The sequence below is a fragment of the Aythya marila genome (assembly GCF_965140915.1).
Source record: "Aythya marila genome assembly, chromosome: 15".
Taxonomy (NCBI): domain Eukaryota; kingdom Metazoa; phylum Chordata; class Aves; order Anseriformes; family Anatidae; genus Aythya; species Aythya marila.
The window spans coordinates 5,600,354-5,624,104 of NC_139056.1; the positions used below are offsets into that span (position 1 = coordinate 5,600,354).

A 23,751-nucleotide genomic window follows, 5' to 3' on the forward strand; every position below is an offset into this window, starting at 1 on the left:
CTAAGAGAAATCATCAGCTCTGGCAGAACTGTGGGGGCAGAGCCTCCGTCTCACTTGCTGGGGCTTGGAAAAGACGTCAGAGATAATGAACGGCAATTGCAAAAGAAAAAAAAAAGAGAAAAAAGAGATTTACCTTGAGATTGATGTCAGCCCCCCGCTGCTCCAACAGCCAAAACGTCACCGCTCCTGTCCCCACACAGGCCATTTCTCGGTGAGAAAAAGGACTAAAAGCCACCTCGTGGACTGGCTCCGAGATACAAGTTGACGACAGGAGCTCGTAAGTGTAGGCATTCCACAGAGCAATGGTTTGATCATTGTAGTCCCCTAGGTAGAATATGAAAGCAGTAGGAGGGAATTCTGCAGCCTCAGCGTTTCTTCACAAAGGTCACGAGCACACACTGCACACTCGTGTCAACTTTGTCCCCCCGTTATCCAGTTGTTCAAAGACAACTGCTGCAAACAGCCTCCTCCTTGCACGCTCAGCAAAAGCCAAGGAAGTGCTTCAGGGGCAGCCAAAGCTGCACGACGTGATGGATCACCACCTGAGCTGAGGTAGAACAGCCCCAACACTTCGTGCTGGAGGTTGCAGCACATCTGGACCTGCAGCTCGGGCTGCAGCCAACGTTCAGACCAGCTGATGGCTGGTGTGGTGGGGAACTGACCACGCAGAGCTGGCTTTCTGCTGTTTCTGCATCCTGGGTGGCTGCAGAAGACACCAGCCTTGGTGATGGCAAGCATCCCCAGCTCCCAGACAGCCAGGAGAGCAGGTGCCTCATCGGCCTTGCCCAGACCCCACAGCTCAGAGCAGGCTTTCAGCTTTTTCCTTCTCCACAGCCCAGGAAGGAGCTGGAGAAGGGCTCCTCTCCCACGCTGCTCCGTGAGAGCACAAAGCTCTCTTTCTCTTTAGCAAACCTTGCTTTTTTTTTTTTTTTTTTTTTCCAAGGGCAGATTCACCAGCCCAGAGCAAATGTGTTGCCTGCTCCACAGGTCCTCTCTTGCAAAAACAAGAACTTACTAATTGCATATTTGTCCTTTAAATGTCCCCTGCCTAAACAAAACAGACAGCTTGTGCGTCCATCTTGTGCTGGCATCGCCGCCTGGCAGGAGGCTCACAGTTTGAAGCCTGGCTACTTCTGTGCAATTCCAGCTAAGCAACAATAAGAAGTCCAGAAGAAAGCATTTCCCTTTGGATACTATATATAGCAGCTGCAAACTATTTACACAGCCTGAGCAAGCACTAGTCAGCTGGGAGAAGAAAGCTGCAACTTCAAGAAAAACAAGCTTACTGGGCAATGAGAAGGAACTGAACGGGAGCTGGGGCAAGTTCATGCCTGTGGCTGGGACACACGGGGCTCGTGTTTGCCCTCGAAACGCTGCTGACAGCGCCCTGGCAACACGCTCACTTGCAAAGAGCACCTCTGCTCATGGTCACTCCCAAGGCCACCTGGGGAGATCACCAGCAGATTTACATGCCACATGATCCACTGTCCTGTTTTCTAAGCATCCTGTTGATTTCATTGTGAAAATGCCATCCAGTGCCAAGGCTACCAAGCAGCAGCTGCTGGGCAGACCCACAAGCCTGGTGCACATCTCACGGGTACCACTTACAGCACCCTCCTCCCACGAGCTGTCTGTTCCAGGGTGCAGGCGGACTCACCTAGGGTAGCAAGGAACCTGTCGTCCCGAGAGTACGCCATGGCTTGCACTTGTGTCTTGTGGTGGAACAGACTCGTTGTGCAGACCCCATCCTGGATGTTCCAGATGCAGATTTGACAATGGGAGTCTCCATTCCTCCTTCCCGAGGCAGAGGCGAGAACCTAACAGAACAAAATGTTGTCATAGAGACCTTGGTAAGTAATTAGAGAACATTTCATTAGTCTTAGGAACTATTAGACCCAAATTAAAGTCATGCAGCTGGCAAATGGAAAATCCTGCAAGAACGACTGTCACTTGATAGGAGGAGGGAGTGGTGGCAGGGAGCAGCCTTCACAGTCAAGCTGAGCCAGCCCAAGGAATAGCTAGGCTCAGAACCCACTGATTTTATTTCCCTAACCCCAGGTCTCCGCGAAGCATTCAGAAGGAGGAACAGGCAACTGGGATTTTAGCCGGTGACATTCCTTTAGCCCAAAGTGACACAGGGAAAAAAAAAACACACAGTCCTGGGCAAGCAGAAGCCTCTCCTACCTGGGCATCGTGGCTGACAGCGAGTGTAGAGATCTCCTCTGTGTGGGCAAGCCAGTGATTCTGCAGCCCTGAGTGCAGGTCCTCAACCACGATGACGCAGCCGCAGGTGTAGGCAAAGAAGCCTAGCAGAGAATGAGGAGACGGGATGGTTTCCTGTAAAGGCTTCACCCACCGTAACTCACATCACAGTTCAGTAAGATTATTTTTTTCAGTAATACATAAAAGCTGACTCTGGTACACGGCCTCTGAGATGGACCCTGGGACAGCCCTTCCTCCTCTTCTATCCACTCAGCAACAGAAGCCTGGGACTGCCTGTATCAACTAATCGTCACTAGCAGCACAGAAGGGTTACTGGGTTTTACAGACACAGAGCAGCGCTATGTTAAAGCAAAGATCCTCACCCAACAGCTAGACCTGACTTGGGCTCAGCGTGTGCCTGCAGACAGCGAGGGCTCACAGCCCTCCCACCCCTCCCCGTGTACCTGTGTCCGGGTTCCACACCATGTTCCCTCTGCCGTTCCCATTGTAGCCGATCACTGCTTTCAGCTTCAAGAGCTCGTTGCCAGCTGGAGGAGATAAGAAACTCTGCAAGAAAACCAGACATGGGCTTAAATTAAGCTCTGGGAGGATGGCCTGGGCAGGTACAGTCAAGACCCATATAAGAAAAGCATGCGTGCAAGCACACACACAACTCTCCCAGGTTCATGCCAATGCTCACAGTTCAAGTCCAACACATCAAGGGATCAATCAGAAAGCGCACGCTTACGTGTACAAAAGAGAAACCGCAGCAACAAAACCAGGCACGGATGCTTTGAGATGGGACACAAAACAGGCTGGCAGCAACTGCCCATCTGATGAGCAGCTGCTAATCCTGCTGGGCAAGAGTTCAACGGGTTTTGCTGACTCGGTGATGTGGATGTTGGAGCAGGAAGACAATGAGGGAAAAAGCGCTGCCAGGTGGGGGGACAGGAGAGAGAACTGATGGTGCAAGCTGAACGTAGCTTTTCTCCCACCACTGTGAACAGCAGAGCTTAGGGAAAGGTTGAGTTAAGTTTCTGTTTTATTATTGCTCTGTTTATTAACAGAGCGAGAGCTGTGCCTTAACTACCTTCACTACACTCGATGGATTGCCTTCCCCAGCCTGCTTTGCCAACGCATCTGCTCACAAATATGTGTGCGTGATGAATCACTCCATTGCTCACTCGTCTTTCACTTTCAATAGCACATGCCATTTCCATTGCCTTTGAATAAAAATTTATGCAGATTTGCTGAACAGAAAAAGAATGGAGAATAACTCACTTTTTGCTAGTCTGGAAAGAGCTGCGTGTGGAGGAGAAAGGCGGACTAATGTTAAGGGTTTCAAATTGGACATCAGGCCCAGGGGTGCATTTCACAAATTGCTTTCATCCAAAGAACCAAAAAATGGAAACAGTTTTGAAAAGCCACCTACCCCAGCCCCAAAATGCCGGTTCTTCACCTGCCCAGGTAACCAGCACCGGCACAATTCTCACCTGGGGGAGCGCCGATGCCTTAAAGCGAGGAGTGAAATGCCGGTAGGAATCTGGGCGGACGTTGCATTGGGACTGGGGACTTTTGGTCTCCTTTCTGGGTTCTGCCACACAAAGAAGAAGACGGTGCCTATGTGACGCTGCTCAGGGAATGCTTTGGGATCAGCAGCTATGCTGCGGCTTGCTGTTTGTTCACACACTACTTGTGCATACACACAAGCACATGGGAGAGGCAACAAGCAGACTGCAGAGTCACTCGCACGTGCTCCTACGTGACCAAGTGACTGGCTGTATGAAAAGCGCCAGCTTTCCAGGAGCAAAAGAAGAAAATCCATCTCCCCAATCAGCCCACTCAGCCGTGCTCCAAACAGCCTAAAGGCATCCACGCTGCGCGTTCTGGGCATCGCTGCGAAAGCATAAGCCACGCTGCTAGAAAGAGCTCTCTAACCGGAGTAGCAGAGGCACATTTTTATGTTGAAGCTTTCCAACAAATCCTGCCTGGGGCTGAGCGCTGGCAGCTGCGTGCTGCTGGCTGCTCGCCACAAACTGCTGCAGCTTCGAGGCTGTGCATCTATTAATAGAGACATCGGGAGCTTTAATTTCAGCACGGTTCAATAGAATGTGCTACTTAGAGATGATATTGGCTACAAGCTGAAGAGGGGCTTCTGCCTTGCCTAGAAGCAGCAGCAGGGAAAGAGCCAGAAAAACGAGTGGTCCTGGGGACCAGGAGGAGCTCCCCTTGACTCTGGCTTCCTGCACGCACCCAGCCTGGCTGGCCACTGCTGTGCTGAGTGCTGCTTGGGGCCTGCCTGCACCATATTTACAGTGATCTGTATTTTTCAAGAACAGCCCAAGCTGCCATGCAGGCCTGCACACGCTGTGCCCCATAGAAGATGGGACTAGCCCTCATTTACCACGTGCTGACTGTCCGGGAGAGCTCGAGCTCTCCCTCCTCACTTTGGGCCTCACGACAAGCTCCTCGCTCCTGACTGGTTCCACCACGAGGACCGAGGTGTCTTTGTCTCCATTTGCCACCAGCCTGCTGCTGCCTGGCAAACAGGCTTCCTCCTCTTTGTCCGACTCGGAGAAAATACCTGAAGAATAAAAACAAAGCAGTGGAAGCACAGAGCCAGCTGTGTCCTTCAGGACCGCTTCTTGCGGGAGCAAGCCTTTGATTTCCGGCAGTGTCATTCTCTTGCTCTGTGTAACAGCCCATCTGGTAGGGTGGAGGGCAAAGCAGACATTTCCTGATGGTTGTGTCCAACAAGGTGTTTACCACAGCCTTCAAGAAGCTGTGCCAGCAGCTTAGTGTATGGAGCAGAGCAGAGGATGAAGCAGTGCTGCACCGCAACACCTCTGGCTGGATTTGACCAACTTAGGAGAAGGAAAGTGCAGACTGGTCTGTCAGTCTGCAGGAAGGGGATGAGGGGCACAGACAGGATGCTGGTGAACTAGGCAAGGAGTTAGACCTAAAACAAGCTCAACTTCACCCTCTCCTATAATCAATTCCTCTTACTTTGACATCCTGCTAGGTGGACAGAGCTGACATCCAGACATGGTGGGGAGGACAACAATGGAAGAGGAATTGTCTGACGAGGTATATCAGAGACATCCTTCAGCTTTTCAGAGCTCTTTTCTGTGAAAAGAAAACATTTTGTGTAACTCCCTTCCTCACTTAAATCCCTTCATCCTCCCAGGGTGACTGATGGTGATGCCTCCAAGCTCATTCTCCAGCTTCCTCCCACGCAGGAGCCACTTCTCCGCTGCCATTCAAGAAAGGGAGGGACAGACAGAGAGAGGAAACGGTGAGGCCAGGGAGCAAGACAGAAGAAATGGAGTCAGGAGGCAAGGAAAGACAGAAGGCAAAAGCTGAACAACCTACCAGGAAACCCAGAGCTGCCCTGCTCAGAACGTCCCCTCCTTGGCAGACCCCCACTGAGAGGTGCCAATTAACTGGAGACTGCCAATGGGGCTCATTAGCTGGTTAGCCCCTGCTGTCTGACTACCCCCCTGAGGGAAGGAACCAAAAATCCACAGCCCAACCCCAACCCCGTGCCATGAACGGCAGCTACGGAAGAGCTGCAGCCCACAGCAACTCACGGGAGGGAGCAAACTCACTCACCTGCTCCTGGCAGCGGAGAAGACTCGGAGGAACGAGCCCTGGGAAGGCAACGAGCCCGGCGTTACACCGCGAGGGACGGAGAGGAGGGGAGGCAGGGGAGGCAACGCTGCACTTACAGGGCTGGGGGAGACCTCTCCACAGGCAGAGCCATGAAATCCCAGAGGAAGATGGCATCTCCGACGCTGATGACGTGCCGCTGGTCCGGGCTGAAAGCCACCTGGCGCACCGGCTCCGAGTGGCCGATGTACACCTGGGAGAGAGCACGCCCTGAGCTCCATCACGCGCCTGGCCGGCAGGACTCCGGGCTGCACACTGTGGTTCCTGGGCACCCAGGGAAGGAAGCTGCTGTCTACGCTCCCCAGCAGAGGCTCAGCACAGAGGCCAGCACCACACCTGCAGTGCTCAAACCTATGATTGGGCTTAAACGCGCTGATCCGGAGAAATGAGCAGGAGCTGAAAACCCCCAAGCTCTCATCCCAGCTCTCAACACCTCTGAAACCCTGAGCAAGCCGTTTCCTTCTGTGCATGGCTCTGTGCCTAGCAGAGAGGTTACACCTACCTCTGTCCTTTGCACAGGCCCTCGCTAGGTGCAGTGCTTGGACAGCCCCAGCCTGCACTCGGTGCACGGCCCTACTACCTTACACATGGGAACAGGGCTGTGTTTCTCAGCTGCTGTGCAAACTAGGACTGGGGACAATGGGTCAAGCCACCCAGAGGCCACCTGCTACTTTCTTCTCCAGGGATTGAGAAATGCTTTATTTGACAGGTCAGGGCAATGCCAAGCCGCTTCCCTCCCCGTGTGTGCGGTACCTGGAAGTTGATATCGAAGCGCATCTGATAGTCCCACACTTTGATAACCTTGTCGCCAGCAGTGAGCAGGTACCTGGCATCCTTGCTTAGTGCCAAGGAAGAGCAGGACACCTTGTGCACAGGAGACACCTGAGGACAAGACACAGCACCAGCAGCATTAACCGAGCCAGCTCTTGCTATTGGCAAGTTAAACACCGCCTGAGCAACGAGAAGCCTCAGGTCTGTTGGATGGAGATGAGAGGAATCCTTTTGGCCTCTGGTGAAGTTTAAAACAGGAGACAGAGATGCCCAACATTCCTGAGAAAGGGGTGTGCTGGTTTCCAGGTCCTTCTCCAGGAGTGTGAGGATCACAGAACCACTGAACATACCGTGATCCGGACAGATCCACTATGACACAGCCCAATCCCAAAACTCAGGTGGGCCATTTGGGTATTTCACCCGCTCTCCCATGAGACAGGTAACTAGTCCCACAGCACCAGCCCACTGCAGCGCAGAGGCAGGTTCATGCCCTTATGGTTCAGCAAGAAGGCAAGAGCGAGACAAGGAAGCCAAGAAGAAGACAAGAGAGGCAAGGAAAACAAGGACAAGCTCAGGCTCACCCTGAGCATGACCACACCAGGATAGCTACATGCGCGCCACTCATGCTCTTCTTGGAAGCCTGTGAACTCCAGCATGAGCCGCCCAAAGCAACATGAAGTGTCAAAGCCCATCCTGAGGCGAGGCCTCAGCACGTGAATTTCATAACGCCCTACCTCTCGCACCAGTCGTCCTGTTTTTGTATCAAGCACAAGGATTTTATTGGAAGACGTGGACACCAGGAGCTCGCCTCGTGGCACAGGAGCAAAGCAGACTCTCACTGCAGTGTCCAAGGCTGTGCTGTTCAACTCGAGGATGCTGATGTCCACCCTCAGCAGCTGTGAAACGAGGATCTATTGAACAAACACCCTGGAGAAGCCCCCAGAGCAGCCTCAGGAGTTGCTCTTGTGGCTCTCCTAACACAAGGCTACCGAGGCCCCCAGGCTCTCTGCTCCCCGTGCTCCACCCAGCCACCTCAAGAGGGGCTGCAAGGCACAGGCAACGTCCCCGTTATCCAGGAGAGCAGCTCACAAAGAGGGCTCGGAGCTGACAGGCCACGCAGCTGTTCCTCAAATTGCCTTTCTAGAGCAGAGTGGAGTTGAAGAAATCTTGACTTCACTGTTTGTGTCCCACAGAGTGGAAGTCCAACCTCATTGTAAGCACCCTGAGCAAGCACCTGCAGTGCTGGGAGGGCTCCTGCCAACATCGCTGCTGCCCGAAGCCCCTGACCTGGCTCATCTCATCCAGTCTGGGGGAATTTCCTCCCCTACCCACCCTCCGGGAAGGTAGGGACCCTGCTGGGTACCTCATCGAGCGAGGAGGCCTCCATCACGGTCACGACGTACTTGGAGGGCCCCACGAAGGCCAGGAGATGGCTGTCCCCGCTGACAGCCAAAGCATCCGGGCCGCTCCCAGCATCCCGGGCCACCACGTTACCTGAGGGCCACAGCAAGAGAGGGATAAGAAAAGCCAAGATCACGCTGCAGGCAGCTCGCTCCGTGATGGTGCTGCTGCCTGCAGCTCCTCCTGCCTCTGCATCAGCCTTGGGTTAACGCTCCGGCCTGAGAAAGGAGCAACCTCTGTTGTGGAAGAAGCTACTCTATCTGCAAAATCCAAACCGTACAGTAAACCACCTCAAAGGCAAGGTCTAGAGACGTGGCTCTCAGCCTGACTGAACGTGTGGTGCTTTCAAGGAGAGTGGAGCAAGCAATAAAATTGATTTTACTGTTTGTTTTTTAACATTACAAGAAACTTCAACTAGGAACTATAGAAGTCAGCTGCAGCCTGCACGTCTGAACCTTGCGTGAAACAAAGTCACTGCCAAACCCCACTGATATCAGTCTGGCAGGCAGATAGACCCAAAGGTTTAAAAATCAGAGAAATCAGAGGAATTATCTGTATTTATTCCACCACCAGAATTCCCCTGGTAGGTCCCATGGCCAGGCAGAAGCACGGGTTCTGAGCAGAGTCAAAATCAGAAGGTGCATTTCCAGTACAGACACCAAACTTCGGTGACTTTGGTCCAATTTTCTCATCTCTCTGAGCCCCTTCTCTTTCTCCACCTAATTCAACTGCACACTCATTGGGGCAGGATCTTCCTCTTTGTACACTGCGCTGCGTAACGGAGCTCCCTTTCCCTGCCCAAACTTTTCTGCTCGCCACCAGCACAGCTCTCTGTGCAGCTGTGCTGTGGGCAGAACGAGGGAAACGATGCAGTTTAAACAAATTAAGCTGCATGTGCACAAAATGGAAAGAGAGTAAGTGGTCAGCCTCTGCACTTGAGTTACTTCTGGGCAACACAGTGTTGAACCCAGCCCTGAAAAAGCAGGTCCCTGTGGCCCCAGCCCATCCAGGCAATCAAAATGTATGTACAAAGGAAGCTGAAGGTGTTTGAACTAAGGTTTGCTAACAGACAAGGTGTAAACACAAACACTGCAGCTCAGAAGGTTCTTCAGAGAACCCCTCTCTGTCAGGAGGCTGCATCTGGCTTGACTTTGGTGCTGGGATGTCTGTGCTACTACAAACATTGGGGGGAAAAAAAGGCAACCCACAACTCCAAAGTCTTACCCAGGACTCTCAAGACATGGCTTTTTGGCACCACAGAGCTGTAAAGAGCCAGAGTTCCCTGCAAACAGGAGCTGAACATGAAGTTGCCATCTGGAGAAAAAGTCAGTCCAGTGATCACAGTGCGGTGCTGCCTGCAAGAAGGCAGAAAAATTGAAAAGCGTGGAGAAGAGCCACAAAAAAAAAAAGAGCAGCAACAATGGGAACAGAGTGAAGAACCCAGGAGAACAAAATAACCAGGGACAAGCAGAGGACTCCACCATGTTCACACCTGCAGCAGAACAACCAGCACTCCGAGTTTTTGGAAAAAGCCAGTGCAGCACTGCAGCTGTCCCTGCATGGGACCAGCTCCCTCTCCCTTTGGAGCATCCTCTACTTCCCATGCCAAGGCTCACAAGAGCTCCAGGTTCAGCTGATCTCTAGGACAGCCCCTTTCCTACTGTTGGCCACCTGTCAGCTGGGAAATCTCCCCCCCCAAAGCCCTCCTAGCTTGGTGTGCCAAGGTTTTGAGTGGTGGAAGTCTAACGTGCAAAGGCTATCTCTGCTTGAAAGCCACTCAGCTGGGATGTGAGGACTCAAGCCCAAGGCAAGTACTTCTCCCACTGCACAGATACTGCTCTAGCTCTTGCATGAGTGCAACTCCCGCTGCAAACACTTACTTGTGCTCCACCAGCAGATCGGAGGCCGCCAAGCTGAAGGTCCTCACCATCCCGCTGCCAAAGCCACAGGCAAGGATCCGCTGGGTAGGGTGAAAGGCCACAGCACACGGCATCTCATCTGCAGCTGCGAAGTCATACAGCTGCGGGGAAGGGACATAACACAGGCACAAAGCTGGATGAAGCTGTACCTGGCAGCCACAAGGCAGCCTCAGACCTCCACCACGTGTCCTGCGAACAGAAATCTCACCCTTCCCGGTTGCTCCCAAAGCCCAGTGAAGTCCTGGGTCTTCAGTCATTTAGATAAAGCCCCCGGGTGTTATGTTTTGTGTTAAAAGCAATATATATGTGATGAAGGAAAAGAAAATACATCATCCCATTTTGTTTAACACCACCTTCAGAGTCTAAGACCAAATTATGCATTAAGCAAAAACTCTCCAAACTCCAGACTTCAGAAGGATTCCTTGCCCCAGGTGCACCCCACACTTCAGGGAGAACATTTCAGGGCTCTTGAACTGTGGAACTTTGATAACTCAGCTAAAGAGAGACTGAAGAGACTGTCAATAAATGAGATATCTAACGACTCGCATCTCACCCACCTGCTGCATGGACACGAGGTCCCAGACTCGGATGGTGTTATCCCGAGACACTGTTGCCATCTGCTTCCAAACTCCCTCCACCGAGAACGCCAAAATGGAGTCCTCGTGAGAGCGCATGAGGGTGCTATAGTCCCGGGACTCTATATCCAGGTAGCCCAGGTTCCCAGCCGTGGTTGTGCACAAGACTTTGTGGCTGTCTGGACTGATGCAGACAGAAGTCACCGGCGCCTCGTGCTCTGGGGAAAGACACAGCAGTCAGCACACAGCCCCAGGAAGGGAGCAGCAGCACCTGGAGCACAGCCACAGAGCCAGATTCACGTATGGGAAAGAAGTGCACACGGGAGTGAACATCCCGCACGACCTCAAGATTGAGTGCCTGCAGGTTTGAGTCCAGTGACAAATTAGTCTGTGCCCTTTCTAGAAGTCCCTGAGCTCGGCTGTTATGACGACTATTTCAAATAGAGTGAAGAACCGCTTGACTTCTCCCCTAATTTTTCCACGGACAGATGAGCTGTAGGTACAAGGGCACAGAAATCAAGATGGACTGCCTGTTCTCACCCCGGCTCTCCTGCCTCTTGCCTAGGAGTTAGAAGAATGAACGTGAATAAATTGTCATTGAAGTAAAATACTCCCAAGACAGTCCTCTCTAAAGACAGCAGGCATAAAAAATGCCCTCATTCACGACAGTTACTTTTGGGGACATCAGAGCTGAGGTTTTGCTTCCCAGCAGCCGGCTGATGTAGGTGTGGAGTTCAGAAGCCCCAGTCCCAGCTCTACTCACCTGCCTCTAAGACAACGGCCGAGAAGTCCAGCGGCCACAGCCGCAGGTAGCCGTCTTCTGAACCCGTGGCACAGAAGGCTGAGGAGATGCTGATACTGTTTATAGCAATCCCAGGGCCTGAAATCCCAAAAACACCACGTTGTACACTGGCAGAAACACAAAAACTCAAGCTCATGGTCCCCCCACCCAAGAGCTGGCTCCAACTTGCTCCAGCAGCCAGAAATCCCACTGTGAATGGCTGCAGAGGCTGCCTCGGGTCCCAGCCACCTCTTCTTAGGATTCAGAACGTATTCAGTCCCCTGTCCCTCTTCCAGCACTTCTCCTTACCACCAGTGCAGCTCTGCTTATTCTTGCCAGGCACAGAAGTGCCTTAGCACTTTTTAAACCCTGCCACACTTCTGGTGTGAACGGGATCTCGTGGTAAGGGATGTCCTGGGTTAACTGTCTGAGACACAAAACTGTTTCATTCCTGTGCCTCAAATCCTCCCTGCGGGGTAGTGAGAAGTGGGAGAGAAGAACAAGTGAGGATAACACAACTACAGAAACTGGGAAAGTAACTGATTTTTAGATTCTGGTATGAAGTCTATCAGTCGAAGGACCGAAGACAGCCAGCACCACCACCACTGAGACACCCAGGGACACGGTTTCATCTCCTCTTTGTTGTTTTCTCACCCACGAAGTGGGAACTGGAGTTACATACTTCTCAAAGGGGCACGCTCGAGATTAATTAGCTCAATTTGCCGAAGCAAAACATGCACCAAGTTTTAAGATCGAGCAGTCACACTTGAAAGTGAATTCTTCCTGCTGTTAAAATTAATGGACAAGCTGAAAGCAGAACTATTTCATATACAGCATCAAAGATCAAAGATTTCCCAAACACTTCATACAGGCTGAATAATGAAAAAATCCCCAAATTCATCTTTTCACTGATCTTCTCCACTTTTTTTTTTTTTTTTTACATCTCTGCATTAAGATTCCCATCAGCATATTAAGACCTTGTTTCATGCTTCTAAAAGCAGGGTTTCTCTGAAACTGCAATCAGCGTTTAAAATGCTGAAATTCGTTCTTAAAATGATACTTTGCTGTCCTAAGTACAACTATTTGCAGTGCTTAAGAGGAAAATAGCCAGCAGTGACCTAATCAACCCCAAAATAATCCTTAGCAGGGGGTAAGCGGCTGGTTTAATTTACCAGGGGTTTGGTTGAATTCCCCAAGCTGCCCCATTACCCCTCCTCCCTGCCAGAGCCCTACCTGCCCCTCCGCCCTGCTGGTCCTGCTGTGAGGGCAGGAGCCGCCGCGCGCTCCTGATGCAGACGTGCTTGTAGTCCACCTCCAAGACGTGGCCGCTCTTGCTGCAGACAAAGCTGAAAAGGAGAAAGACCCCCCCCAGGTCACCTGGGTGCCCAAGGTGCCTTCCTGTGAGCTGCCCCACAAATCTGTAGCCAGAACAGCAAGTTGGAGCTTCCCATCTGATTTTCTGCCACTTTGAAACGCCAAATAGAATAAGAAGGAAAAGCTCAGCGCTGAGTTCAGCAAGAGACCTCCCTGCCACAGGACGCAGCTCACAGGGAAGGCAGGGGTCGGCTGAGCTGACAGCTCTGCCTTCCTGGAGCAGCACGTGGCAGCAACAAAGACCTTGCTTGACTAAAATAACAGCAAAAAAAAAAAAAGTGATCTGTATCTAAAAGGATACATACCACACCACTAACCCCAAGCCTCAGGACAGGGAAGAGAGTCCCTAAACATGGCAAAACATCAGTACCGTGAGAGGGAAAACTCTTTTTTTGGGCAACTCTGCCAGTAGCTGAACCTCTTTTGGGAAGCAAAGCATGCTGAGAAGGGAAGAAGCTCTCACAGCTACAGGGGAAAGCCAAGTAAAACGCCGTGGTCCCACAGGGGAAGGGAAAGGCGGGTGCTATGGCCAGAGAGCCTCAACAGAGCCCTGTCCCTGCAGGGCAGCCTGAGGATGGGCGAGGGGGGAGCCCAGCAGCCCCTTACAGCATGCGGTCCTCCGGCTCCCGCTCGGCCGAGTGCCCCTCCTCGAAGGCCAGGTCGGTGAACTCGAGGGAATGGTACTCGCCCAGGTTGACGGGGCACGAGCGCAGCGCTCCGCTCCGCACCCGCCACAGCCTCACGTTGTCCCGGCCACACGACACCATCCTGTCACACAAAACCACCTTGTCACGCAAAACGGGGCTAAGGGACGGCAGGGGACTCGTGCCAAAGGTCGGTGCTGACAGCGGGGGCCAAAAGCAGGAGTGGCACCAGCAGCCCCCTGCTCCTGCAGCGCCACGAGCCGCCCCCAGCCGTGCCAGAAGCGGGGCTGTATCCGTTTTGGCTCCTTTGCACCCTACCTGGTGTCGTCAAAAAAAGCAATCTTCAAGGTCTGGATGTCCACACCCGTGTGCGCTTTGGCCAGCACGACCACGTCTCCGCCACAGGTCACCTGGGCTGTGTTCCACACCACCACCACCTGAAGGAAGAGGACAGCACGGCACTGGGCTGAAACACAGAAACTTTGGCAGCAAGGGGCTCCTCATCCCAAACAGCTACACATACTGGAGACTGCTCTGTGCACAAAGTACAGATGATGGAATTGAAGGAGTGAAGAAAACCCACAAACTTCACATGCAGAGGGTTGGGACTGTTCAAAGTGCTCAACAGTCTATTTGTCTGGCACCCAGTTACAGGCTCACAACCCCAGGACCGCCTGGTAGCTCAGCTCACGTTTGGGACAGAAAATACAGAGTGGGAGCTCTGCTTTTGGAGTTGTAAGAGCTATGCTGGGGGCAGCTTGTGCCTGCCTGCACTCCTCGTTCTCGTGGCACACTGCTCAGCTCCAGCTCTGCTCACAATGTCCATCACAAGGGGCAGCAGAGCCAAGCCATGCAGAGAAGCAGTGGCAATGCCCCTGTGATCTTGGGGTAGACTCAAGAGCTTCCCCTCACCTCGTGGGGTGCTCTCTGCAGGCCTTCTCTCCAACTCCATCGGTCCTTGTGGTGGGTCACCCCCAAAGGAACGGGGATGATCAGCAAGGACAGGCGGGTGATTTAGCGCTCTGCTCTCAGAGCAGCATTAGAAATGAACCCAGCACGGCCTCCGAGGCTAAGAACGACTGATGTGCCACCCCAAAAGTGCTCCTGGCCATCCCGACAGCCCCTCCCAGCCTGTTTCCCACCCCCTGTGCCGCTTTCAGCGCATTGATTTCCCCTCCCGAGCTCCCACCCAGTTCGCAGAGCTCTGCCTCATGCTGCGAAAAAACTGGAGCAGTCCTGTGGCTGTTTGTTTTTTCCTGCAGGCTGTAGGCAGTTAGTGATGGCACAGCTAATTGCTGGTAGTTGTCAATAAGGGATTACTGGATGAAAACAGTTGCACTGATCAAGTAAAACCCTGAGTCCCAAAAAACAATTTTATTTTTGACTACTATGTGTGGGATCTGCGTCATCCCCTAGCTACATCAGTGGGTGGCAGCTTCGGTGCCCAGCATCCCTTCCAGCACACGGTGCTGGAGCCCTGAAGGGAAGGATTAAACCCCGCATCTGCCTGCTCGCTCCTGATGCTATAAAAAACGGGTTTTGGGCTCCAGTCGGTGCCAAATCTCCCATTTGAACTCCCATTCCTCCACTACGTGCTTGCAAGCCTTCCAGCTCGAAATGCCACACAAGCACACGTCACCCTCAGCTGGGTGGGCTGGAACTGCTGCAGCGATGCCAGGCGATGCCGTGCATTAGACTGCAGCGATCCCCGCAGGGCACAAGGAGAACTGTCCTGGCTGGGCTGGTGGCTGGGAGACAGCGAGCACCCAGCAGTGGTTTGTCTGCAGCATAACTATCTGATCTGGGTGAAGTCCTCTCCTGTCACTTGCTTGGCAGGGCAGAGAAAACACAAAAAAAATAAATAAGTTTTAGTTCTCACCGTTTTCCCATGCCCATCCTTTCCAACACCACAGAGAACGGCTCCGCTGTAGGAAAAGCTGCAAGAACAGGACAGCAGGTGAGACGCAGCACCCCAAACGCATCTCAACAAGGAGACAGTAGGTCCCGAGGGATGAGCCCGGGAGCTGGTAGCTCGTCAGCTGTGCTGGGCTAGCTGCCAGCAGGTCTCAGTGACAAGCACAGGCAGCTGAGGGAGAGCTGTAATTCACCCCTGGTTTATCACGCACTAATAGCACGGAAAAGCTGCCACGCTGCGACACCTGGCACACCTGAACGCACCCCTGCGCGCATCTCCTCCGCCCTCATGCACCGTTCCAGGGCCGAAACCTACCTCAGGGACAGGAGCACTTGCATGTGGGCTTTGAACATCGACAGGCAGCTGCCCCCGGGGAAGTCCCAGAGGCGCAGCAGGCTCAGGGGGCCAGCCTGTGCCGAAGCCAGCAAGGTGCTGCTCCCGTTGAACGCCAGCGCCGACACCTGCGGGATGCAGCGGGTTGGAGAGCTGGGAGAGGAGCAGCAGGAAGGTGCCTGCACCTCAGGCACGGGCACAGCACGGCTGTACACCTTCATAAAGAGTTACATCTACCTTGTCTGTGTGGCCGGTGAAGAATCTCTGCTCCCCGGTCTGAATCTGCAGGGTTACTATAACAGCGTGGCACGGGTACACCACTGCGGAGTTGTCCTTAGTCCACAGCGCCTGCAGGGCCGAGACAAGAACAAGAGGGCTGATGAGATGGCACGGAGGTGACCCTGGGCTGCACCCAGAAAATTCTTAAATCCACAGGTTTGGAGATCTGCTGCCTGTGTGCAGGGCAGAGGACTGCTCTGCCATGCAACAAGTAGGCTTCTATCTTGCAAAGGAAAATGAGGAGCCCAGCTGACAGCCGAGGTAATTCAGCTGATTTGCCATACAAATCATGTCTAAAACATGCACAGCCAATATATGGAAGAAAATGTTCTTGGCAGAGCCTCGAACTGGACGAGCCAAAAAGACCCTTTCTTTATCATTAACAATCCAAAACGCTTCCCTGCTTGCAGAAGCCAGGAGATCTGAAAGGCCCCCTGATTTCTGATTCGGCACTGTAGCAATAGTTCCCATGCACAAACATGGGCTTGTGCCCGTTTGTTACAGAGCAATTCTCCCCAGCAAAAACGTACCAAAAGCGTGGCACTTGCCTGCCCTCTACACCTCTGAAAAACCAACACGTGATTACAGATAAACTTGCAAAACTGCCCAAGTTACTGACACATTTGGTGCTGCCGCCTCCAAAGCCGATTATCTTTCTCAGCCTCAGGATTGGATCTGGTAAGAAACTCTGAAAAACAAGACAGCAGAGTCACCCTGAGAGCAGGGCCAGCTCGCCAACTGCTCTGCCATAGCCCTCCACCCCATTTACTGGTTCTCTCTAAAGCAGACACAGCACTGGTTTCTCCCCCAGTAAGTGGATGGCTTTTATTTAACATAAAAGTCAAATCCAGAAGAAAGGAAGGAACTGGGATTTCCCAGCTTTGAAAAGTTCTCCCACTCCATCTAAGGGGGTCCCAGCCAGCCCCCTCCACGTCCCCAAAATGCCCCAAAAGCAGGCTGCTGCAGCAGGACGGCACCTGGTCTTACCCTGCAGTGAGCAGCTCTCCTGCTGGCCAGCACATCTGCTCCGGGGCCCTTCCTGGACGCATCCTGGGCAAATCATTAAACACAAAACCAGCTTAATGTCAGTGCGCCCAAACACTGGGTCCCTCTTTCAAGACATGTAACACCCAAGAAGAAAGAACTGCCGGTCAGAAAAAATGCCAGCAGAAGTATTCTGTAGCATTAACTACAACTCCAGCCTGAAGCTTGTGTTCCCTCTGCTGGGCTCAAAACCATCAGGCACAAGTGTCCCCACGCCACTTCCTCAAGCGAGCCTTCAGCAGCCCGGACACCGTCCCCAGGAGGTGTGGGAGGGCGCCGAGGGGGTCCCCACATTCAGCACAGCCCTGGGAGATGGAGCAAGCAGTGGGGGGCAGATCTGCATCTGGTAAAACCCAGTTCTGCTGCTGGGGAGACAGATACTGACTGGGGACATGGCTGCGGAGGAGCCCTTACACACACAGCAAGCAAGAGCCTTGCCCCAAGCCCCCTCTCCTTGACAAAACCCATCCTGCGAGCAAAGTCTCCACCAGAGCAGAGCTGGGGGAAGCACTAACGAGAGCCACAACCACCGACAGGATGCAGAGGGTTGAGTACGAAGCTGAGCCCACCTCCTCTGAGCCCCCACGGGTGGTGCGGGCGGCCCGCTCGCTCCTCCGGTGCGCGTACACGTGGATGCTGCCATCGCTGACTGCCGGGCACTGCCCCGAGTTCTTCTCTGCCTCCTGGTCGCCAGCACGCACGGCTCTCAGAGGCCCTGGGGCTGCCAGGTGAACCTCGGGGATGCTTCTTGTAACTGCAGGACAGCGGTGTGGCACCTGTAAAGGGCAGAGGCTCAGACATGGACCAGCCCTCCTCCAGCGCCTTACACCCACTGCAGAGACAGGGAGACGCCGGTGTCACTCCCGAGTGACTCGTAAAAACTCCGAACATTCACGAGTGATACAAATGATGGAGTAATAAGGAGGGGCAGCGTGCCTGCCACCTAACTGTTGGTACCTACCTGGGTACCAGCCACCTGCCACTGTCTGTGCAGGCTTCATCTCCTCCCAACACAGCAGAGCCCCAGGAGCCGCAGCTCCAACCAGCCTGCAGACGAGCTGCCCTCTCTCCTCGGAGCTGGGGAAGCTGAAGGCACCTGGCTGACTCAGCACATCCCAGCTCAGGGCTCCACTCATCAATTTCCCCCCCCTGCAGCGTTAGAAGGGGAGCTTTTCCCCTCTCCAGAAGCCCATCACCAGCTTGAGAGCCTGAACACCAGTGGGGAAGGTGTGATCACAGCGAGGGCAGCTGCCTGCAGGCCCAGCAATCCCGACCCCAGTGCTGCTCTGCTCCCCGGGGGCACCCCAGCAAGCTCTTTTGTCTCCAGTCCTCGTTTCCTATCTTCAGTTTGAAGACAAAAGCACTCCACTGACGCAGGGATAGATGTCTAGAGACCATGAAGCACTTGGCATTGATCCCGTCCCTGCTCTGTGCTACACCACACGGAACCACCGAGGCACTCGCTGCGGGGCTGTGCTCAACAGACCCTGCCCAGATCAGGCTGTGGAAGGCAAAAAGCAGCTTCTACAGCCTGAATAAAGGAACTAAAAGAGAAGACGAAGGGAAAGCTCCACGTGAGGCAGGAAGGCAGAAGTCACACCCTCCCTCCAGGGCACACTTACAGCTCTGGGACTGGTGATCTGGTGGATGAGGGACAGTCGGTCACGGACAGCTTTGGTGAGTGTCATCGGCTGGGGCAGCTGGCAGACGGGGTCCTCCGAGGGTTGGCCACCTGGAGGACAAGAAGAAAGGGCTGGACTCTTTCAGAAAGCCTCTGGCCTGTTAGCTACCTGCTCCTGCAGGAAGGAAACCAACAGCCACATCACTCAGCTCCTGCTGGAGCTCTAGGAAGGTGTGGGGATGAACTGAAAAATCCCTGAGAGTCCCCTGATTACACTCTGCCTGAAACATCTGTTACAACAGATATTGAACAGAAAACACACTGCAAATTTGCTGCCTTAGGTTGGGAGGGAGAAGGGAAAGGACTCCAACCCCAGGAGACTAGGGGCTGTTTTCTCAATGGCTCTGCAAGAGGAGTCTACAAAAGCTTGTTTAAAATTAACCATATTTCACAGCCAAGAAACATCTTTGCTCCAGCCACCTCCTAAAACTCCCCAGCACTTCCAAACAAGCGTGGGTGCTTCAGCTGAGCCATGCCAGTTCTCAGGGTGAAATGCTGGGCCGCTCAGGTGCCTCTAAACCTCTGGGAGAAGTTCTCCCAGCAAGGATCCCACAAAGGGCTCTGGACAGACGGAGCCCCAGAGGCCAGCAGCACGCTGCTCGAGCAAACACCCGGGGCTGGCATGGCCTCAGCTGCTGCCCCCGGCATTCCCACCTGCTGCAGGACTGGAGCAGCTCTTCTGGATGGAGTCGTACGGCAGCTTGGACCCTTCAGATGGGAACCTGAGCAAAATCAGAGAAAGACACCGTGTAACCAGGCCTCTGCACACATGCACACAGAGATCTTACGTGACACCTTACGGCCTGGCACAACAGCCTTTAACAAGGGCAGTTTAGCTGGCTGCCTCCTACAAGATTCCTTCTTTTGCCCCTTCATCCCCCAAGCAGTGAGGCACTGCAGCATCTCCCCACTCCAAACCACCCCATTCCTTTTCAGGGGTAAGCTCAGCACTGCCTGCTTTAGGCGATGCTGCTAAGCAGTGCCTGTAACGAGCTGCGATTTATGACTGACACAGATCTCTGGCGAAAACCTCAGTGCAGACGGGAGCAGAGCACTGAAGCTGAGGAAGGCATGCTTCCATCTGCCTGCCTGACGAGGCATTGAGGCCGATCACAGCTCAGCAGCCACCATGAGCACCCTTTAATTAGCCAGGAGTTGAAGTGCTCCTTTGGAACAGGACGCACGGAAGAAACATTTGAGTTCACCTGAGGCAGATCCAGCAAGAGACTGCTGAGAGAGGACTGGCGTTAACACCAACCTCTGGTGGGCCTGGGGCTCAGGGAGCACCGTGGGGGCATTTTACCTGCCCCAAAATATCAGCAATCAGCAATTTAGGGCAGACTTACTAACAACCTCTAAGCACAAGAGCTGGGGCAACCAAAACGTTTCAACTAGAGCCCCAAGTCTGTACAAATCTGTCACTCCTTAACTGTGCTCCCTGAAGAGAGGTGTAAAAGCTCTGGCGGTGCCACAAGCAGCGGGCGTACCTGATGTAGTCGTAGTGGTCGTGCCACTTCTCCCCCTTGGGCACTGGGAAGGCCATTTCCCGCGGCATGGGAGAGACGCCGTGGCCGGCCAGGTTGGCTTGTCGGGCCTCGGAGAAAGTCACACCTAGCGGCAGGAAGACAAGAAGATGAAATTCTCCAAGGCCTGTGGAGCCGGCCAAAATGAGGTGTTTCCAGTAGGACACACGACCGCCCTCTTTGAGGACTTCAAAAAACAAAGATTATAACTGCAGCAAGGTCTGTAATGAACTAAGACGCCTTTGCGTGGGAATATTCCTGAAACTCTCAACTTCCAAAGGCAACATAAGAGCATTAACACCTAGTATCCCGTTATGAGTCCCCCAGGCCCAAAATACACTTAGTTTTCTATTATTTTCCATAGTTTCATGTGATTTGTGCTAGGGCTCTGTTCTGATTTTCTTGTCTTGCTTCCTTGACGAGTTTGCAATTTCAAGAATGTCTTCGTGACATAAGAAATTCCAAGAGCCTCTTTCACGGCATGCAGCATCTGTAAATTCTTTCAGCAGACTAGTAAGTTTGGGAAGGCTTCCAGCACAGAAAAAAGTTAGATACGAAGGTTTTAACTGAAGTAACTCTGTTACATTAAGCAGGTGAATTCAAAAAGCGTTGGAAGATTTCCAGATATCAGAGACAAAAACCACAGGCTCTTTGGACAGATAAAAGCATGGGCCTAGGAGAAGCAAGCCTTGCTAACACCTTTTTTCCCCAGAAAAATTCTAACCTTGGTAAGGTATTTAGCTTTTCTCAAATCCCTCGTTTTTCCAGCTGGAAAACGAGATGACACTTTCCTCCAGAGAGGTCGTGAGGCTGCAGTTGGCAGTGCACATGGACCTGCTAACACCACACCTGGCGTTTTGTCCCTTCCCCTTCCTCTCACCACTAAAGTCAGCCTAGCTTTGATACAGATGCACTCCCATGCTCACAGGCTAATTTAAACTGCCTGATCAGGGCTAATTGCCCTACAGCAATCGCATCTAAAGGCAGCTTTAAAAAACACGGGGCACATCCAGGCTTGGTGTAAATCACAGGGACGCCACCCCTGCGTCTCCACTCCTCACCTGGGTCAAACACCAAGTCGCTGGTGCAGACGTTTCTCACCAGCAGGTTGGAGCAGAGCTTGATGCTCTTCAGGTGGCTGTAACGCCGGTTGAGGTACATGGAGAGGATGTCGTGGAGATCAAGCATCAGGCAGGTCCAGCGCACGTTAGCAGGGGCTGCCCCCGCCAGATCTGGAGAAGAGAAACGGCACGGGGCAAAAGCAGCAAGGGAAGAGGTTGCCATGCTGCAAACCTTGAACCGTGCTCCTCATGGAAGGGAAGACACAAGGAGAATAGTGCACGCCTGGCCTGCAGCACCTTGTAACGCATGCATCCCATCGCCCCTTTGCCTCATGTGTGGTCATTTCCCTGTAGGGAACTGATCTCCTTCCCCCGTGCAGCCTCGCAGCTCCCTGAGCTATGTCTGGATTATGCAGCCCCCAGGCCGTGGGCTTGCTGGTGCTCAGTGCTTTTGCCTGGCTGACCCAGCCAGGGGAAGCAGCCCTCGCTCAGCGCGCTTCGCTTTCTGCCCTCGGAGCCCAAACTGCTGAGCTCCCCTGGGTCCCTCTGCAGCACGTGGAAAGGAAGAAAACCCCAAAGCCCTCTCAGGTAAACGCTGGTTATCGCTCGCGATTCCCACCAGGCTCAACCTGTCTGCTCCAAATGAGCGGAGATGTGAGACCAGAGAACTCATCTCATGGCTCGCTGACGCAGCACTGGGCTCTGGGACGGACAGACAGACAGACAGCCTCGCTGCCCTGCGCCCACACACCCAGCCTGATGCTGCGCGAGGGGCTCCTGGCCAGGACACTGTGCCCACGCCACCAGGGTGCTCGCCCTCCTCACGCCCATCCAGCTGGTTCCTGCACTCACCATTCCCTTCGGCTGCGTCTCTCCAGCCCGACCCCAGCTCCTTACCTCGCCTGGAAGCCCTGGCTGTGCTCTCGTCCAGCGAGCCTTTGGCTGCTGCGCACACGAAGGGGAACTGGAGCCACGTGGCTGTGGACTTGAACTCCTTGAAGAGGTTGGAGAAGGAGATGCGCACCACCTGGTTCTCCTGAGAACGGACACGGGCAGCGCTCGGTCACCCTGGTGGCTTTGGCTGGGATGTGCTGCCGAGCAGAACATCCCCCAGGCACACGAGCCACATCCCCTGTCCCCTCCGAGGCTGAGAGGAGAGACCCAGAGCTGTCACAAGGACAGGAAAAGCCTCAGGCTGGGAACCCCACCTGTGATGCTGAGGACCAGCTGCACTCGAGTGCACCGAAGATCACAGAGGGGTTTGTGTTAGCGGGGACCTTGGTGCCCAGCTGGTCCCAACCCCTGCCATGGGCACGACCCCGTCCACCCTTTTGCACTGCCAGGTTTGGGGCTCCCAGCTCCTCTGAGCAGCCTGCACCAGGACCTCACCACCCTGAGTAAACACTTCCCTCCCAACACCCCACCTAAATCTCCCCCTTTTACCCTAAAACCCTTCCCCTCCATCCTACACACCGCACCTACTGCCGAAGACCCCTCCCAGCGTCCCTACACCCCCCTGGCAGTGCCGGCTCCGGGGTCCCCGTGCAGGATGGCACCGCCGGGCCGGGCTCACGCACCTGGGTGGCCACGTCCAGGTGCACCACGAAGTGCTTGCGGGGCAGGGGCCTGAAGAGCAGGTAGAGGTAGCGGCCCCGCAGCCCCAGCGACTGCGTCCCCGTGCGGGGCAGCTGCAGGTAGTTGCAGGCGGGGACGGAGCCCCGGATGCGGTACACGGTCCCCTTCAGCCTCTTGTCCTGCGGGAACCGGGGGAGTGGGTGCATGGGGGGGGTGCCCAGAGCTTACACCCGGGGCAGGGGCTGTCCCTCTCGGTGTCCCCCCGTTACCAGGCAGGCGGTGACGTCCCCCTCCTTGGCGGAGCGCTTCCACTCCTCCACGCGGAAATGCTTGAAGATGTTCAGGTAGGGGCTCTGCCACGCTGCGGGACGCGGTGCCGGTGACCGGGACCCCCCCGTACCGGGACCCCCCCCTTCCACATCGAGACCTCCCCCCGTACCGAGCCCCCTCCCCGCACCGTGACACCCCCCGGTACCGGGACGCCCCCTCCGTGCCAAAGTCCCCCACGCACACACCGGGACACCCCCCCCCCCTCCTCCGTACCGGCATCCCCCCTTCCCGGGCCGGAGCCCCCCCACCCCACCGGGACACCCCCGTACCGGGACACCCCCGTACCGGGACGACCCCTCCCGCACCGGGACCACCTTCTCCCTACACCGGGACACCCCCTGCGTACCGGAGGCCCCCCCCCCACGCACTCACTGGGACACCCCCATACCGGCACCCTCCTCTCCAACACCGGAGCCCCCCCACCCCACCGGGACACCCCCCCATACCCTGACACCCCCGTTACCGAGCCCCCCCCTTACCGGAACACCCCCTCCGTCCCGGAGCCCCCCCGGCACACACCGGGACGCCCCCTTACCGTGCCCCCTCCCCCGCACGAGGACACCCCCGTCCCATACCGGGCCCCCCCCCCAGCCCCGGTTCCCGGTGCCCCTTCCCGGTGCCCCCCCCCCCTACCCGCTGCTGCCGCCGCCATCACGCGCGCCCCCGGCTCAACC

General features: G+C 54.5%; 1 protein-coding gene across 1 annotated transcript in view; it reads right to left on the reverse strand.

Annotated features, from left to right (window-relative positions):
• Positions 1 to 23,729, reverse strand: part of WDR90 (WD repeat domain 90) — a gene marked incomplete at its 5' end in the record, with an annotated part of 30,525 nt that extends 6,796 nt beyond the window's left edge. The window contains 33 exons of the mRNA XM_082772615.1: positions 134 to 324; positions 1,658 to 1,817; positions 2,185 to 2,306; positions 2,667 to 2,769; positions 3,696 to 3,796; positions 4,607 to 4,786; positions 5,209 to 5,328; positions 5,815 to 5,852; positions 5,931 to 6,064; positions 6,625 to 6,753; positions 7,377 to 7,538; positions 8,006 to 8,136; positions 9,268 to 9,398; positions 9,924 to 10,063; positions 10,520 to 10,755; positions 11,301 to 11,417; positions 12,552 to 12,664; positions 13,299 to 13,460; positions 13,655 to 13,773; positions 15,216 to 15,273; positions 15,567 to 15,712; positions 15,822 to 15,932; positions 16,483 to 16,551; positions 16,851 to 16,913; positions 17,477 to 17,683; positions 18,530 to 18,639; positions 19,243 to 19,310; positions 20,076 to 20,199; positions 21,173 to 21,343; positions 22,070 to 22,208; positions 22,750 to 22,926; positions 23,017 to 23,159; positions 23,711 to 23,729. Of these exons, the coding sequence (XP_082628741.1) occupies positions 134 to 324; positions 1,658 to 1,817; positions 2,185 to 2,306; positions 2,667 to 2,769; positions 3,696 to 3,796; positions 4,607 to 4,786; positions 5,209 to 5,328; positions 5,815 to 5,852; positions 5,931 to 6,064; positions 6,625 to 6,753; positions 7,377 to 7,538; positions 8,006 to 8,136; positions 9,268 to 9,398; positions 9,924 to 10,063; positions 10,520 to 10,755; positions 11,301 to 11,417; positions 12,552 to 12,664; positions 13,299 to 13,460; positions 13,655 to 13,773; positions 15,216 to 15,273; positions 15,567 to 15,712; positions 15,822 to 15,932; positions 16,483 to 16,551; positions 16,851 to 16,913; positions 17,477 to 17,683; positions 18,530 to 18,639; positions 19,243 to 19,310; positions 20,076 to 20,199; positions 21,173 to 21,343; positions 22,070 to 22,208; positions 22,750 to 22,926; positions 23,017 to 23,159; positions 23,711 to 23,729 (4,194 nt within the window). The remainder of the gene's footprint in view (positions 1 to 133; positions 325 to 1,657; positions 1,818 to 2,184; positions 2,307 to 2,666; positions 2,770 to 3,695; positions 3,797 to 4,606; positions 4,787 to 5,208; positions 5,329 to 5,814; positions 5,853 to 5,930; positions 6,065 to 6,624; positions 6,754 to 7,376; positions 7,539 to 8,005; positions 8,137 to 9,267; positions 9,399 to 9,923; positions 10,064 to 10,519; positions 10,756 to 11,300; positions 11,418 to 12,551; positions 12,665 to 13,298; positions 13,461 to 13,654; positions 13,774 to 15,215; positions 15,274 to 15,566; positions 15,713 to 15,821; positions 15,933 to 16,482; positions 16,552 to 16,850; positions 16,914 to 17,476; positions 17,684 to 18,529; positions 18,640 to 19,242; positions 19,311 to 20,075; positions 20,200 to 21,172; positions 21,344 to 22,069; positions 22,209 to 22,749; positions 22,927 to 23,016; positions 23,160 to 23,710) is intronic.
• Positions 23,730 to 23,751: the final 22 nt, after the last annotated feature.